Source organism: Suillus fuscotomentosus (genome assembly GCF_016647785.1).
Source record: "Suillus fuscotomentosus strain FC203 chromosome Unknown F5891scaffold_5, whole genome shotgun sequence".
Lineage (NCBI taxonomy): Eukaryota > Fungi > Basidiomycota > Agaricomycetes > Boletales > Suillaceae > Suillus > Suillus fuscotomentosus.
In genome coordinates, this window is record NW_024539517.1 from 135,848 (window position 1) to 152,943 (window position 17,096).

Consider the following 17,096-nt stretch of genomic DNA (forward strand, 5'->3'; position numbering starts at 1 on the left):
AAGGTGAGTCAGTCTTTTATATCTCTTTCACACTTTATCTCACCTTCTTTCCAGAGACATCCAATCGTTTCCAAACAGCTCGCGAACACTCGAGGCGTGGGGAGATATGTTAGTATTATTTTTCGATTCTTAGCTTTGGCTAACATTCATTTGATACAGGGCAATGATTTCTTTGGTAGCGATACAGACCATGGGCCAGCTCCGCCTGCAAGCCCGCCATCTCTTCTTCGTCGTTTGTTTGGTTCCCTGCGTGCTGGCACACGACCTCCAAATTCGCCTCAATCAACACCACGCGAGCCCCGGCATTGGAATTTTAACTTATTTCAAGGAGGAAGCTCTATACATACTGTTGATGTAGCTGCCGGTCGCAAGAAAAGTGTGAGTGGCTTCCAGTGCTCCCTCGTGATGTGATGGAAAATAATACATTTGTAGAGAATTTATGTTTCCCCTCCCAGCGCAGCAGAATTGGCCCGCGCACAAGCGGCTGCAGTAGCTGCGCAACATACGAATGGCAACGAGACTGGCAGTTCGATGCAAGCAGGTCAATCTCAGGTTGTGTCGGGAACACAAGTGTCTCAAGGACGCCCGACGAACGCACAAGCAGGGCAATCTCAAGCTCTGTCGGGCACACAATCGTCTCAAGGACTCCCGACGGACACGCAAGCAGGTCAATCTCAGGCTGTGCCAGGGACACAAGCATCTCAGGGGCAAACAACAGGAACGCAAGGAGCAGGTGGTGGGATGGGAGATGCTTCTTATCAAGCACTGAGCTGCTGCGGGTTTTTCTTTGGATTTTTTTTTGGTCGTCGTCGTCCCACCTCGCATCAGTCATGAGGACAATTACTAAACTAGTTGTTTGGATGTTTTTTTCTCTAGAATTCGTGGGCTTTACAGACTGTTTCGCACCCAGATATGCACCTCGTGAGCGTTGTATTTTACTTGTCCGTGTAGATGAAAGCCATACAGTTTCTTATCACGGTTTTCAAACGAGTGCGTGCCTAACAGTACATCCCATACCTCAGACTCCACAAATGTCTTGAAAGTTCGAGCGTTACCGAGAGCGTGAAGGACGAAAGGAAATAGTTTTACGAGCAGACTTCATTGACTTGCTAGTCAGATGAAAGAACTTTAAGGAGGTCAGTGTTTAAATTTGACAGAATACATGCATGTGCGCCTGTCCAAACGACAAACGAAGTCAATCTCAGTCCTACGTAGTGAGACCGATTAATTGACTCGTTCAGTTGCTTCGAAATCTGCCCTCCACTGCAGGCCGACTGGAACGAGATCTAAGAGCACTTCGGGTGAGACTTCACATCTATCCGGTCCTTACCGTCCTTTGTTCAGACCTCGAAGAGAAGAGTCCAACTCGGAGTGGTCGGTGCCCGCTGAACACACAGAAGGTAAACCTCAGTTCGCACTCGCAAGACCTCCCCAAGCTGCAAATGGCTATCGTCAGTTTGAATTTCCCGACACCTTCGACGGGCCTTAAGCATTTGGCCACCATCGCTTTCAACCATCTTCGTCTAGGCGAAACATTCGACACCCCGACGTTCATGTTCTTAAACTTTCCTCCATCATCCAACAATCTCTCTGTCTTCCCATTTGCAGTCACTCGTGGCCAGGTGGTTGGACTGTCTGAGTACATGGCGTCGCCTACTACGTCCGGCAGTTGCTTGTAGTGTGGAAGGATCCAAACGATGAGAGTACTGCCCCACGCACCGCCAAGTGCATATCCTGGAGAGGACGATTCGGCACACGCTGGGATGGTGGGTGGATTACCATCACCCTCAGTTTTGGGAGTGAGTATGCGTATTCTTTCGAACGACTCTTCAGTTGAGTAACCGGCCAACATCTTTCCAACTCAACAATGTGATCATCGTGTTAGCTATCTTATGTCTATGGCCACGAAACTCATAGCTCATGCGGATCTGTGTATCATTCAGACGGATTGTGTGTTTTGTATATTTTGTCGTAAGTAAAGTCACTCAACATGAAAATTCAAGAGCTCGTCCACTTTCTCGTCATCGCCTAGATGTAATCATTCTAATTCGTCCGATTGAGAATCGAAAGACAAGATCATTTGATCAGTTGCATGAGCGGTGCCGGTGAGGCTCATGGAGTGGTGGGATGGTGTATTTTGAAAATTAGACAGATCGCTTCCGCGGAGCCACGGAATAGCACGAAGTGTTTGAGGTCTTTTTACGTCACACTGCTGGTACCTTGTTTTCGCCACAGCTCTATAGCCTTCACGCGCACGCGTGGAACAGAAGCAATGATCGCTCCAAGAATGTTAACGTTTACCAATGCTACTCACCCGTCGATGGTAAATCTGATGGCGGCTCTGACGTGCTGGGCTGGTAGTGGCTTCCCCTCGGCTCAGATCCCCAGCCTACCCCAATCATACCTCTACGCAGACGTACACAAATCCTCGTGCATTGCAAAGCAAAAAAGAAGATGTTTCGCCAAAGTCGTGAAACGGAAGGCATATGGCACATACATGCTCAAGCCCGCCATCCATACGCGTGTTTGAACTGGTACAGTAGCACTCCTCTTTTCAGAGTTAAAATTCACCACTGCAACCCTCACCTGTGTACTCGGCTCAAGCCTCCTCTTTCTCCTCATCCTCCCCCTCTATCAATTTCTTCAGATTCACCCGTTGCAACCACCCTCAGAGAAGTCAGCTCTGCTTTCTGGAACCCCGCTCTCAGTGGTGCGCAAGGTTTTCTTAGGGAATGTGATATTCGATGGGAACGTGATCTGGGAGTCGGGAGGTGGTTGGCGACCTGAGTCAGTGTCGTGACAAAAGAGTGCGGAACTGGACGCCAGATACGCATGGGGAGTATGTTAACGCTCTGGAGGATATTGATCATTGACTAGGATGGTTTTCCATCCATGGATGACTCCGCTCGGGCGTTGAATGCCACGATAACAATGTATGTATACATACCACGTATTCCTCTCTACTTTAGTCACTTTCCAGAGGCACAAACTGGGCGTGTGACTGCGTTTGCATGTCCATTTTTACAATTAAAATCACCTCTCACTGCTTGTCCAGGTATTTGGATATATGAAGCTCAAGCGAATTCCATATCTTAGCGCTCGCCGATGGATTTGATCGCTGGTACAAGTGGTGATATGTAAGACAGAACAAACCGAGGTGCATCGCAATAAAAACATCAGCATAACCGCCACTAACACGTATTCTCGGGCCGCCAAGGGCCTGCAAACACAGCATCCAAATCTGAGCGCTTAGCAGGTCCATTCATCACCTCCATCATATCTTCTCCTCGATTCTTATTTCGCGCATTGTCTCAAGGTTTACTGTCCGCCCCTCTGTAAAGCACGTCATTCTCAATCAGGATTATGCCCCACGAAGAGGCTGAGTCAAGCACCTCAGCCAGAGGAAGAGAAGCGCCGTTAGGCTCATCAGCACGTATTAGACCTCTAGTGGGAGAGAAAGATCCACCGCCATATGGTGCACAGCATCGGCAGGATGGTATTTGGGAAGGTGAGCAAACAGTATCAGGATGGCCACTGACTTACTTAACAAGATGCAGGCGGGAATGAAGCGCTCCCTTCTGAATGGCAACATTTTAAGGTGTTGGATGGTACAACACAATATCAAGACGATGCGATCACCATAGCTTCAGTCAACCGACCTTTACCAGGAGTGCGTCTAGCTGAGCGAAGACCATCCCACTGGGAGCGAGGAACTCATGACAAAGCATAGATCATCCTGGAGATCTTGCTGTCAGTGGATGTGAATGGCACATCTCACCACTCGGTCGGTCCTACTTCGTCAACCACAACACTCGGACCACATCCTGGAAGAAACCGATACCAGAACGACCAGCAGGGGGCTTGATGCCGGAGTGCATCATTGGGGGTCACTCCCGCTCCATATGGAGTCTTGCCTGCGTGGGTGCCAGCTGCAATGTGCTGAGCGCGTCGAACGACTGTTTGATTCGCCAGTGGAAAATAGACGGAGAATCAGTAGGAAAACCTTTGGATAACCATGGGATCCCGATAGGCTCTATGGCTGTATCTCCTGATGAAACTGTGGTTGTGAGCGGAAGTATAGACGGCAGATCACGGCTGTGGAACATAAAGAAGGGCAGTGTAGTTGGCGATCCGTGGGAGGGCCACAATGGCCAAGTGAGGTGCCTCGATTGGTCTCCCAATGCGCTGGAGATAGCAAGTGGATCGAGCGACGGCACCATACGACGCTGGAACCCGGATACCGGCCGACAAATTGCACCACCGATAGAGACCGGTCACGGTTGGGTCTATGCTGTCAAATACTCTCCACAAGGCGACAAATTCACGAGCGGCGGGGAGGACGGGACAATTCGTGTGTGGTCAAAGAATGGCGAGCTACTTATCGAGATCAAGGGACATGAAAACGTCGTGACGTCGTTGTGTTGGTCTAGAGATGGCGCATACCTTTTCTCCGCGTCGTATGATGGCACCATCCGAAAATGGCGGTCGATTGGTGGGAAGGAGCTCGCTGTTTTTCACGGTCATGCCAATGCCATCAACTCTTTCTGTCTTTCCCCTGATCAAATCCATCTTGTTAGCGCATCAAAAGACTGCTCTGTGCGCATCTGGGACCTCAGAACCAACCAGCCGGTCGGAGACCCGCTCTTGCATGATGACGAACTCTTGACTGTTGCCATGTCCTCTGATGGCAAATATATTGCCAGCGCTGGATTAGACACAAAGGTCTATATATGGAACGTAGAGGCAGCGCTCAAACAGCAGGGTGTGCGCTTCTGCATTGTACTTCCACGTCTTTTCTTTATTCTGAAGGTTTTTGCTGTTGTTTAGGGTACGGATGACGCCAATGCAGGGCCCGACGCGAAGTTCAAGGTAAGCCAGTCTTTTATATCTCTCTCACATTTGATGTCACCTTTTTACTAGAAACGTCCAATCCGACCGCTAGATGTGCGCCAAGCAGTTGTGAACAACCTGATCCTTCGCTGATTTATGTTGTCAGACCTTCCCCTCACGACAGCTCGCAAACAATAGAAGCGTGGGGAGATATGTTAGTATTATTTTTCAATTCTTAGCTTTGGCTAAAATTCATTTGATACAGGGCAATGATTTCTTTGGTAGCGATAGAAACCATGGGCCAGCTCCCCCTGCAAGTGCGTTGTCTCTTCTTCGTCGGTTGTTCCGTTCCCCACGTGTCGGCACGCGACCTCCGAATTCGCCTCAATCAACACCACGCGAGCCCCGACGTTGGAATTTCAACTTATTTCGAGGGGGAAGCTCCATACATACCGTTGAAGTAGCTGCCGGTCGGAAGAAAAATGTGAGTGACCTCCATTGCTCCTTTTTTGATATCATGGAACTTAATACATCGGCAGAGAATCTATGTTTCCCCTCCCAGCGCAGCAGATTTGGCCCGCGCACAAGCGGCTGCACTAGCTGCGCAACATACAAATGGCAGTTCGATGCAAGCAGGTCATTCTCAGGCCGTGTCGGGAACACAAGTGTCTCAAGGACTCCCGACGAACGCACAACCAGGTCAATCTCAAGCTGTGTCGGGCGCACAGTCGTCTCAAGGACGCCTGACGGACACGCAAGCAGGTCAATCTCAGGCTGTGCCAGGGACACAAGGGTCTCAAGGGCAAACAACAGGAACGCAAGGAGCAGGTGGTGGGATGGGAGATGTTTCTTATCAAGGATTGAGCTGCTGCGGATTTTTCTTTGAATTTTCCTTTGGTCGTCGTCATCCCACCTCGCATCAGTCATGAGGACATTTACTAAACTAGTTGAGCATGCTCTATTTTACCAAACCCTTGGGTCCGGACTTGCATGTGGTCAAAAATCTCTCATTCCCATTGTAAGGTGGATCTCAGACTGGCAGAATCGTGCAAACGGCTCAAATGATTTCACACCGAATAAATGTATATACAATGTGCGTGTCAGGCTGGCAGGGTCATGCAAACAAGTCAAATTATTTCACGCCGAATAAATGTACATACAATGTGTAGGATCGAATCGGTGCCGCGGACATCGGTCGAGTATGACTATGACAATTGCCATCTACGACACTGTCTTTGGCGTGGACGAACCCCCTTAATAGGTGTGTCCATGAATCATATGTTTTCCTCGAAATGTAAAGGTTGAAGTCCACGCCCATCAAAAACGCCTTTTCCATTTGGTTGATTTCAACCAACCCGATTTCAGAAACCTGAAACCAAGTCTTATTGATGTACGTGTTGCTAGAATAATGATTGAGAATACAATGATATAGATAACTCTCGATGCATAATTATGGTTGCCAAGGAAGCCTACTTTGCACGGCACTTGCAGAAATCTGTATAGAACCAGTAAGATCACTCGCCTCTTCAAAACATTGGATCAAATCCTTGACGCTACCACCGCTACTCCGTCTTGCCCGGGAATCACTTGTGAAGACGGGCTCTGGCGATATGTGACGGAGCTCCACGAGGCGTTTAGGCTTGTTCCTGCGCAGCTGTACATGCTTCTGTGGAGGTGTGGTATGGTGAAGATTTACAAAATCCTTGTGCGGTTTCTGCCGCTCCGAAAGTTTCCGCGCTGGTGTCGTAATGGGCTTGCGACGGTCTATGAGATCTGTTGGCGGAGGAGGTAAGGGAGGACAGTCGGGGTGGTCATCAGGTTTAACATATTCACGGCGAGGAAGAAATGATGCCCATGTCGGAAGCCTGGAAAAGAATCCCGTCTTTTCTGCTAGATGATTTGGTGGTACAATAGTCGGTTGAGGCCTAACTGAGTAAGATGATGTAGATATGGTAATATTCGTCGGGTCAATAGCACCGGCTTGGTCGAAGAGGTCACGGTACCGTGGTATGTGCGAGACCGGTGTAGATGTGAAATTTGCCAGCCTGGACACATCCGGGGACATGAAACTGGCAAAAGATAATGTTGAGAGATCGGCTCGCGCAGCCCGCTTTTTTATAAGCACATCTACTCTTGCTAGCAAGTTCTCCCTGAGTGTGTGTCAACTCAGCTGGGACAGCGAAAACTGTCAGGAAGTACAAACCAACTCCATGGGGGACCCAGCCCCGTCACAACATCGTGACCTCCAGCAAGACATTGAAATCGCATCACCACCGCCTCTCTGTTCACATCCTTGGGCGAGGTGATAACTCCGTTGACATGGCACTCCTCAAAAAAACATTTATCCAAAAGTTTCCAGTCTTCACGCCTCCACTCGCCCGCCTTAGGCTTATAACGAGGTTGGCCGCATGTTGCACTGGAAGGCCGAGATGGTATCGAGCTGCGGCGTTTCCCGACGCCTGCGCTAGGGAACGTTGTGCGCGACTTACGTGCAGCAGCGGGCCTGGAAGACGCCAATACGCAGTCGTAGTCATGCTGGATTGGTCAAAAAAACTTTAACTTGTAGAGATTGAAGAGAGATACTTACTAATTTCAAGATCGCAGCGGCTCTCGCTGCAGCATTTGGATCGCTCCCTGTAATGCGTACTACGTCGCTTTCGACGTCCACATCTGAATCTTCACTCTCTTCTACCCTGGTATGAAGATCACTGGTTGACAGATCGCTGGATAGATCGTCGGAACCAGGTGGCACCTCCACGATATCCTCGAACACACTCTCAATATCCAATGCATCCAAGATATTTCCTTCCATGCCTTCATCCTCACTATCTGCAATTTCCATATCCTCTGGATCAGGCAAGCTCCTGTCTAGTCGTGCCTCGTACGGAAATGGGCTGACTGGCCGACCCCACTCCTTCATGCGGGCCTTTGTCCCACTAGTCGGTGGGTCCGCCTTCGTAGGTACTTGAAACATCTTGAAACGCCCTGTGTACTCTCCCTCGCCTTCCGATTCGGTGTCCGTCCACTCGGGTGATTGGGTGTCCCGAACGTCGGCATGTCTATGCGGTGACGAGCTTAAGAAAACAGGGGTCGATCTAGAACTGGTTGTTGACCCGAAATGTCTTGCACTCAGCAGAAGCGGGTCTTCTGTTGGGCTGGGGGGTCTCATTGCACTCAAGTTGATCTCCGGTGGCTCCCTCTTTACACTGGTTTGCCTCGATCCATTCCTCCGCGGCGGACGTGATGGCTATTAATTCGTAAACAATCAAGTACTTGTTACACTTCAAAACACTCACCGTCACACACTTCTTTCTCGGACTCTTCAGCATCCGTCTAATAGTAAGTTTCACATTCGGCGCGGTCTTGAAATGGTTTGTCCTAGAACACGGTTTGCATCGCACGTGACTGTACCAAGTTCATTGATTACGTCATAATAGTAATACCTAACCAAATATATGCATACAGACTTGGCTTCGTAAATCGAAGAATTTGAGAAAAGTGCCAAGTAACTTATAAGTAATATGACTGATCGAGTCGTAGAGTAGAGTATATGATCATCATGAAAATCATCAGTATCGTCAGAGGTCGTAAACTATCATCTAAAGGGTTATGAAAGACCGGATGGACATTGGAGAGCGAAACTGAAAGTGATCTCAGCGAAGACTATCGCGAGACAACACTTTCGCTCTGTCCTCTCGCTCGGCCACTGGAGTCTCCCGATTGCAACGAACGTTTCGCACCAAGTGACAGATCATCGTTTGCACGAGAAAAGAAGTCATCCTCGCCCTCGTACGGAGAAGTGCCCGAATTTATCTGTGTCAGAACATTCGATGAGCCAAACGTTAGGTGGGGGAGACGGTGCCCCATGACTCACCCACTGCTTGAGAACATCTGCTACACGACTCGCTTCCTCGACGTTGAAAATCACATTGGTCCCCTTCTCGGCATGGAGCCGCATGAGCTCACTCAGCGACCTGTTTTTCCTACTTCTATTCGCCCCAGGTGTGCTGCAGTTGTCCTGTGCCTCTTCGCCCGGAACCAGTACAGAATTTCGTGGTACTTGCGTCTGAGGTATGATGATATCACTTGAGCGGTCCCAGTCCTCATTCAGATTCAGCGAGAGGCTGCTCGTCGTGAAACTCTCCTTTGATGACATAGTCCAATTACAGTTCTTAGTAGTGGCACGGCCGGGAGGCAGGGTCGACGAAGTAGGAGAGGTGAAGCCCTGGTATAAGACTATAATTGGACTATTGAGTAACTTTATTGTTCGATTCCTTTTTGGGATAATAGCCTGTGACCCTGTGGGATACGGAGTTGTCCGGCTTTCTATCAACTTTATAGCGAAGTTATAGCCTCATTGAAATCTCAGTCAAGGTCAATCCTTTTCTGTTGGGATAAATGACTGGGAACCAATGATACTGGTGTTCAGTGCTACGTTGAAATCTCCCTGGTCTCACATGTCTATTGGCGTCAAGTTGAGTATTATGTTCATGTCACAGTGAGTCAACACTGTAGCTGCATTTCCAATTTCCCAGATCCCGGTGTCATAGTTTATGCCCTTTGTATATACATATTAGTGGGGGCGTGGTCGATTTTCACCGAGCGCTGACGCTCGGTTTGCCATCTGGTACCTCGTCACCCTTGGTTCATCCTCTTTTCTTTCAATCCCTGAGGCCTGAGCGCTGAGCCAGTATCGATGTCGGTTCTCACATCATTCACACCGATAAGACCCAAACGCTTGCATGATTATTCACGTTTCGTCTTTCTTCCCCCATCTCTTGCTTCACTGCAGTGTTAATCCGCGTCTTGCTCGGTTTTCTTTTGTTATTGTCTTTCTTTCGTCAGTGTCCCTCCTTCGTCACTGTTTTTATTACTACGTTCATTGCTGACTCCGTGGCAGTTAATCCTTGAATGATGTATTCATGCATTGTGCCAATTGAAAAATGTCATGAACAGTTCTGGATGAAAACATAAGTCTATCTAGTAACCGGGTTGAAGTGTTTTGTTGTAGCTTTGGATGGCCTAAGTATCGGAGATGTCAATGAATATGACGAGCGGTTCACCGATGCGTGTGGGTCATAGTCCTCGAAATGGCTGATCCGGGCGGTGTATCGCGAAGGAAAAAAGGGAGCCAAACTCAAGATTGTTTTCGAGGTCTGTTAGGGTCTGTTGTCTATTATACCTTGTTTGCTCGGATTGAGTGAAGATCCGAGTAATACCAGGGTACCTTTCGCTCGAACACACCTTAACAGGCTGTCCGTTCCTCACAATCTGCGCACCCCTCGCCCCCGAGATTAAAATAAACACATCATCATCGTAAGTACTGCGCCTTAAATTGATGATGGGTATCGAGTGACGATACCTTACAATTTGCTTCCCAACTCTCACCTCCACCACCAATCATGGCTCTAGAGCATGTTAGCTCCCAGCGGCTGCATTCAGAAACGAAGGCAGATGACCCAAGCAAAGTCGATGTTACCGACGACGTGGATTTTGTTGCTTATTACGAGCGGGCTTCTGGCCGTTTAGTAGTGGACCCCGAGTATGTGGTTGTTGCTCCCATATATCCTAAGTCTATCGTAACTCATTCCGACTCGTTCGTGACTCACTAGACAGGCGAAGGTCGAGTTTGGGGAGGTAATGGCATCTGGGCTCAAGCTTAGCCCTGATGGGTTGAAGGTTCTCTGGCCTCAACCTGCTGACGACCCGAACGACCCACAAAACGCTTGTCATTTCTCACTATCGTGTCCCTTTCAGTAACACTAAGCTATTCATTTGTAGTGGACCGATTTTCGCAAGACTGTGCACCTGATCATCATCACAATGTCTGCAGTGGTACCTGACTTCGACTCTGGAATTGGTATGTATTTCGCCCTCGCTCAGTATCCATAGTGGTGTCATCATGGAATACTTTTATTGGCAGGAATCGCGTCAATATTTGGCCTCGCTCAAACTTATGACACGACCTCGAGTGTCATCAACGATCTGACATCAAAGTGCGTGATGCTTCAATCGTTACTCGCATTCAATGACAATTCCTTGAAGCTGGAGCATATTCCTTCTGGGTGAGATCACACCATTACATGAGAATAGCCTCTTCTCATCTGTAGTCCAGGTTGGGGAGGCATCTTCTGGATCATGCTCATGAGACGGTATGGTCGGTTGCCAGTACTCTTCTGGAGTCAGGTATATATTTCCAGTGATTTGGCTAATATGAACCCTGAAACTTGAGCGCAGCTCTTTTCGCTTGCATTCTTGGTTGGTGGCACATTGGCGCCGAATCTAGCCACCTTTGCAGGTATTTACACAATAATTCGGTATTTGTTGGACAATGTTAACTGCTAATGAAGGGATGCGATGTTTGACTGGATTCTTTGGGCAGGTCGTCATGTTATCTATGCTGCGGTAAACTGACTACGGTTTCAGAACGTGTCCCCAGGTGACAGTACGATTAGTGGCAATTCTCATGGTAACTTCAACATTTACCAACCTCCAAGGGTCTTTATGTCGTGACGGATATCTTCCCCTTCCATCTTCAAGCGCGGAAGCTGAACATCTGGACCTCGGGTTTTGTTATGTCAGAGAATGAATCCTTTTATTGGAAGAAACGTTTCTCACTATCTCATAGATCGCCTTTCTTATCACCATTTGTATTTGGCTTTCTTGTAGCGCGTGCAAGGTACGTCTTACATATACTGCCCTTGATTTAGAATACTCATCCATTGTTGGATAGCTGGAGATGGGCCTATGCTATAGGATCTATTTACAGCGCCATCGTATTACTTCTCATTGTGTTTTTCATGGAAGAAACGTACGCTCTGTTATACCGTTTCTTAGGGCAGTGGCGTTGACTTTTGCTGAACTAGTATGTATGATCGCCACCTTGCATCGAAGCCACTGCAAATTTCTACGGGACTGCGATATCGATTTGAAACTTTGATGGGCGTCACTGGGTATAAGATGGCAAAATACAGACCACGATGGCCGGAAGTTCTATTGGCATCTTTGGATGTCGTTTGGCGTCCTCAGTTTTTCTTCGTAGTTCTCTTTGAGGTGAGATGAATTGCATTGCTGGCCGTACTTGGCACATTTGCTGACCTTTTTGAAAGGCATTGGTCTTCGGGTTCTCGATCGGCTTGAATGTGAGCGTTTCCGTTTCGACCTGCAGTAATAAACTTATCGACTTTTGTAGACGACAAATGTTGTTTTCATGGGATCTCCTCCTCCCGTCGGATTTGGCTTCAGTCAATATGCCGTGGCTGGAGCGTATGCAACTCCAATCGCAAGTTTTTTCCATCTATGAAGCATGCATGATTAATGTTCTTAGCATAATTTTTTTTTCAGGTCGCCGTCCTTATTGGCGAGTTCATTGGACGTTACGTCAATGAATTCATTATGGATCTGCATATTCGCAAAAACGGTGGTTTCTTTGAGGCCGAGAGCCGCTTGTGGTATGCAAACTCAACCGATGGCCAAGGTCAGAGCTGAGGATTTGTGTAGGACCTGCTACTTAGCCATGCCGCTTTATATCTGTGGCTTTTTGACGCTGGGCGCTGGGATACAAAATCTCAGCAAAGCCGCTCTCATCATGGGCTGGGGCATTGCGATCGTTGCAATCACCCTCAACACTGTTGCAGTGTGTAAGTCTCGGATCCGATATTTCAAGTGTCGTGGGATAACTCAAGGAGTATTGTTAGATGCATATTGTAATGACTGCTTCCCTCGTAGGGCTGTGAGTGACGCATATATAATTATTTGTATTTCAGTGATATGACCTCCCCTTCTAGGGCGAAGTCAGCGCCCTGTTAAACCTTGCAAGAGCATTGGGCGGTGAGTTACAATGACGCATGATTTGTCCAACGTTCACAATTGTGCCCTAGGTTTTGCAGTCGCATATTTCCAAGTCCCATGGGCTACAAAATCTGGAGGATTGGTGGTGTTTGGTGTTGAAGCAGCGCAAGTGATATCGTTTGACACACTCGAAGAGTCTGACGGTTTTGATAGGCTCGTGATTGCCTTGTTTATCATCGCCGTTCCTATGACACAACTGAAAGGAAGCTACTTCCGAGTGAGTGTGGCTCTTTTCATTTGTGTTGCAGCATTGAATATTGAATCTGTGCATTAAATATTAGGCACGTTATGCCTTATAATTGGCACTGACAGCATCTCAATTTCAGAACCAGAAGAATCATTTAGAGTCAGACATGTATGTTTTATGGTTACTTTGTTGTACATCCAAGTATGTACCTAAAATTTTGATAAACCCCATAGATGGAGGAGCCTTCAGGCACTCAGGCTTGTTCAGAGTGAGGGAATAAGTATCGTAGTAAGTGCACATAATTGAATTCAATGAATACTACAATGGGTCCTCCACCTCATCCCCTGGGCCTCAACTCATTCTAAAAAGGGTCCTGAGGGTCAACAGTGTGCCAGGATAGAGTTCCATCTGCAAGTGCTAGAGCGCTAGCTGGGTAGTAGTAGCAGCCATGGTCACGGTGTCAGCAGCAACACGTGCGGCGGCGCGACCAATGGCTGTGGATCACGTGGTATGGAGATCTGCATTACTATACCATGCAAGTGGGTCGGATGGGTCGGATGGCCCGGATATTCCAGGATCGAGATGCCTCAGGTTCGCTGTCCAAACAGCACCTTTAGTTAAGTATTTCTGAGGGTGACAGCCTGATGTGGGTATCATGACCAATCACTACTCCATAACCTTGCTCTCGAGTCGTTTGCCTTTTACTTGCAAACCATGTTAACACTCACCAATGTCGCTTGGCTGGTTCTAGGTCTTACTGGTGTCGGAGCGTATCTGACGATGCCAGCGTTCAACAAGAAGAATCCTGCACCTTATCCCCCTGGTCCCACGGGGTGGCCCCTCATTGGGAATATCCAAGATATCCCTCGCATCAAGCCCTGGCTCACCTTTGCCAAGTGGGGCAAGAAGTACGGTCAGCGACTCTTTTTTCCTCCAAAAAATCATATTTTTAACCCCATGCGTGCAGGGGACATCGTGCATGTCGAGATTCTGGGTCAGCACATGATGGTGGTGAACTCTACCAGGATTGCAATAGAGATGCTGGACAAGAAGAGTAATGTGTGCTCCGACCGCCCTGTCCTTCCCATGTGTGGCGAACTCTGTGGCTGGAAGCACGCTTTGGCTCTTCTCCCTTACAATGACCGTCTTCGCCAGTACCGCAAGAACATACACCACGTCATTGGTAGCCGCGCCGCTGTGAAGACCCACCACCCAATCGAAGAGATTGAGACTCGCCGATTCCTTAAGCGTGTGTTTACGAAACCTGACCAACTACAAGAACATATCCGACAGTTGGTATTATTTATTTTTGTATTGGCGTACTGTTGAACGTTGTATCTTTATAGGACTGCTGGCGCCATCATTCTGCGCATCACTTACGGTTACAAAGTGAAAGAGAACAATGATCCCTTCATTGACCTTGCAGACCGTGCTACGCACCAATTCTCGCGTTCGAGTATTTTTGGTACCTTCATGGTTGATTATATGCCATTCTGTAAGCAATAGCATCTGATGTTTGCCTCTGATCACCTTATCATTTTTAGTGGCAAATGTCCCCGAATGGTTTCCTGGTGCTAGCTTCAAGCGCAAAGCGCGTGAGTGGTGTGAGACCCTCGATGAAATGGCTTCTGCACCCTACGAGTTTGTCAAGGATCAAATGGTGAGTAATTCATGACCATGCGCTCGTGCGTTAAAGTTTCAATCTTACAGGCGGCTGGCATCGCGCCGAAGTCTTTCACCTCTGATCTGTTGCACGGCCGTATTTTGTCTGCGGAAGAGGAACACATTGTGAAGTGGTCTGCTTTATCTTTATACAGCGGTGGTTCCGACACGGTAGGCCCTTCCCTTTATATGTTAAATTGACATGTTTAAGAGCAATATTAGCCTATTCCCTCGATTTACTCTTTTTTCCTAGCTATGACACTTTTCCCTGATGTGCAGAAAAAAGCTCAGAACGAAATAGACGCTGTTGTTGGATCCGATCGTCTTCCATCCTTCGCCGATCGCGAGTCCCTCCCCTACATTGAGGCACTCGCAAAAGAAATTCAACGCTGGAATGTTGTCGGCGCTGCCGGTACGCGCATATCGTTTAACGCATTCTTTACTCACCGAGCGGTATCTCAACGGCAGGTTTCCCCCACCGTATGACCGAGGACAACATCTATAACGGGTACTACATTCCAAAAGGTTCCTTGATTCTTGCTAACATTTGGTCAGTGACCTTGTTTCTCCGTATTCGATATACTAACATAATTTATGACAGGTTCATGCTCAACGACCCACTGAGATATCCCAACCCGTCGCAATTCAGCCCTGAACGCTTTTTGGCCAGTGACGGAAAGAAGCCTGAGACAGACCCTTACACAATTTGCTTCGGCTTTGGAAGACGGTAAGTACATAATCAGTTTTGGGTAGAATGCTATGTAACTCTCTACCTTGCAGTATCTGTCCAGGTATGCTCAATTCATAGAAGCGCCGGGGCAAACTATGACGTTACTTGCTTAGGTCTCCACCTCGCCGATGCCTCAGTTTGGTTATCCGCCGCGATGTCATTGGCCGTGTTTGATATCTCCAAGGCCGTCGAGAACGGCGTCGAGATCACGCCTGAGATCGACCCCTCATCAGGCACAGTCAGGTATGTTGTACATCTTATCAAGTCCACCGCAGGTCTAGATAGATGCACTTGTAGCTACCCCAAACCTTTCAAGTGTTCTATCAAGCCTCGCTCTGCGAGAGCCGTGGCGCTCATTCAGGAGGATGTTGACTATTAAGCGTGCGAATATGATATCTCACACTAAGGTGGTCGCTGTTTCTTCACAGCTGACGGCGGGATCTGTCATAGTTTGCACTTGGAATCACAGGGTTATGGTGTCACATCGCTATATTGTACATATGTCATCTTTTCTCCACCATTAAATGCATGCTCTGGTAGCGATCTTCCTGACAATCAGCCTGTATAGCACTGCTTACTCAGTGGTCAGGAGCATATTCAAGTATTTAGGCTCTCTGTTCAACGTAACGACTGACATCTGGCAGGTATTGCGCATAGCGACTACCCTCAACTACTTCCCAAACAACCCATGGATAAACTTCTTGTGCTGAGTCGCAACCATGAACGTTGGGGAGAGCACGCACTCGCCTGATCACTGGAACTTTGTCGCGTAACGCCTCCAATCGGTGAAACAAATGACCTCAAGTGGAGCGCGCACGTGGGGTAAACGCGAATTGGTTCAGGATCAAACATTAAACTGTGGGGGGCTACCGCCGCTCTAAAAGTGGAGCGCGCACACGGCATCGACACCAATTAGGAATCGCTCCGTCCTTACAATATGTAGATACGGTGGCAAATATGAATTCAGTCCTTACCGTCCTTTGTTTAGATCTCCAAGAAAAGAGTCCAACTCGGAGCGGTGGGTCCTCGCTGAACTCACGAAGGGTAAACCTCAGTTCGCGCTCGCAAGACCTCCCCCAGCTGCAAATGGTTCTCGTCGATTGTTCGAATTTCCAACAATATCTCCGTCTTGCCATTTGCACAGTCGCTCCTGGCCAGGTAGTTGGACTATCTGAGAATCCATTTGAGTGCATGGCGTTGCCTACGTCCGTGCAGTCGCTTGTAGTGTGGAAGGATTCAGATGATGTCCCATGCAACGCCAAGTGCATACCCTGGAGAGGACGATTCAGCGCCCACTAGGATGGTGGGTTGATTTGCTCCCGGTTTTGGGATCGAGTATGCATATTCTTTCGAACGCCTCTTCAGTTGAGTGACCTGGCACTATCTTTCCAACTCAACAATGTGATCGCCGTGTTAGCTATCCATGACTTACACCTATGTCTATGGCCATGAAGCTCATAGCTCGTGCGCATCTGTGTATCATTCAGACGGATTATGTGTGTTGTATATTTTGTTATACAGTCACTCAACATTCTAGAGCTCGTCCACTTTCTCATCATCGCCTAGGTGTGATCGTTCTAATTCGTCCGATTGAGAATCGAAAGGCAAGATCATTTGTTGTGAGCGGTGGCGCCGGTGGGGCTTGGAGTGGTGACACGGTGTATTTTGAAACCCGGTACGCAATCTTGCCAAGATCGCCATGTACGATCTTGGGTTGGCGACACAGAGCCAATTGCTCCCCGCCCACCACCCAGGCTTGTCCTTTTACATTCTTGCAACGAGTCAGAAACTCGGGAAGTTCAGACAGATCTAGTAATCCGAAAGATCGAGTCAGCA

The 17,096-nt window shown here is 48.2% G+C and overlaps 5 protein-coding genes across 5 annotated transcripts; 2 read left to right on the forward strand and 3 right to left on the reverse strand.

Annotated features, from left to right (window-relative positions):
• Nucleotides 1–1,326: 1,326 nt before the first annotated feature.
• Nucleotides 1,327–2,114, reverse strand: F5891DRAFT_1169859 (uncharacterized protein; the record flags this gene model as incomplete). Its single annotated transcript, XM_041365496.1, has 3 exons — nucleotides 1,991–2,114; nucleotides 1,474–1,928; nucleotides 1,327–1,385 (listed from the first exon to the last, which is right to left on the reverse strand). The coding sequence occupies exons 2-3, from the start codon at nucleotides 1,850–1,852 to the stop codon at nucleotides 1,327–1,329; spliced, it is 438 nt and encodes a 145-aa protein (XP_041231656.1). The 5' UTR covers nucleotides 1,853–1,928; nucleotides 1,991–2,114.
• A 4,023-nt stretch (nucleotides 2,115–6,137) lies between these two features.
• On the reverse strand, nucleotides 6,138–8,224 carry F5891DRAFT_552063 (uncharacterized protein). Its single transcript, XM_041372219.1, has 5 exons — nucleotides 8,127–8,224; nucleotides 7,418–8,077; nucleotides 7,034–7,365; nucleotides 6,353–6,980; nucleotides 6,138–6,299 (listed from the first exon to the last, which is right to left on the reverse strand). Exons 1-5 carry the CDS (start codon nucleotides 8,157–8,159, stop codon nucleotides 6,231–6,233), a joined length of 1,722 nt encoding a protein of 573 aa, XP_041231657.1. The 5' UTR covers nucleotides 8,160–8,224; the 3' UTR covers nucleotides 6,138–6,230.
• An 8-nt stretch (nucleotides 8,225–8,232) lies between these two features.
• F5891DRAFT_1137945 (uncharacterized protein) lies at nucleotides 8,233–9,050 on the reverse strand. Its single transcript, XM_041364842.1, has 2 exons — nucleotides 8,705–9,050; nucleotides 8,233–8,643 (listed from the first exon to the last, which is right to left on the reverse strand). Exons 1-2 carry the CDS (start codon nucleotides 8,984–8,986, stop codon nucleotides 8,494–8,496), a joined length of 432 nt encoding a protein of 143 aa, XP_041231658.1. The 5' UTR covers nucleotides 8,987–9,050; the 3' UTR covers nucleotides 8,233–8,493.
• A 1,262-nt stretch (nucleotides 9,051–10,312) lies between these two features.
• Nucleotides 10,313–13,249, forward strand: F5891DRAFT_552097 (major facilitator superfamily domain-containing protein). The gene is made up of 21 exons (XM_041372220.1): nucleotides 10,313–10,372; nucleotides 10,443–10,554; nucleotides 10,612–10,690; nucleotides 10,754–10,826; nucleotides 10,876–10,895; nucleotides 10,946–11,016; nucleotides 11,068–11,128; nucleotides 11,181–11,208; nucleotides 11,257–11,275; nucleotides 11,328–11,407; nucleotides 11,459–11,509; nucleotides 11,564–11,641; nucleotides 11,697–11,883; nucleotides 11,940–11,972; nucleotides 12,023–12,112; nucleotides 12,175–12,281; nucleotides 12,331–12,470; nucleotides 12,528–12,562; nucleotides 12,618–12,660; nucleotides 12,711–12,786; nucleotides 12,835–13,249. Exons 2-21 carry the CDS (start codon nucleotides 10,471–10,473, stop codon nucleotides 12,953–12,955), a joined length of 1,476 nt encoding a protein of 491 aa, XP_041231659.1. The 5' UTR covers nucleotides 10,313–10,372; nucleotides 10,443–10,470; the 3' UTR covers nucleotides 12,956–13,249.
• F5891DRAFT_1101442 (cytochrome P450) lies at nucleotides 13,164–15,811 on the forward strand. Its single transcript, XM_041363585.1, has 11 exons — nucleotides 13,164–13,781; nucleotides 13,836–14,160; nucleotides 14,215–14,363; nucleotides 14,413–14,528; nucleotides 14,579–14,701; nucleotides 14,753–14,942; nucleotides 14,999–15,080; nucleotides 15,132–15,257; nucleotides 15,311–15,321; nucleotides 15,374–15,503; nucleotides 15,558–15,811. Exons 1-11 carry the CDS (start codon nucleotides 13,583–13,585, stop codon nucleotides 15,637–15,639), a joined length of 1,533 nt encoding a protein of 510 aa, XP_041231660.1. The 5' UTR covers nucleotides 13,164–13,582; the 3' UTR covers nucleotides 15,640–15,811.
• Nucleotides 15,812–17,096: the final 1,285 nt, after the last annotated feature.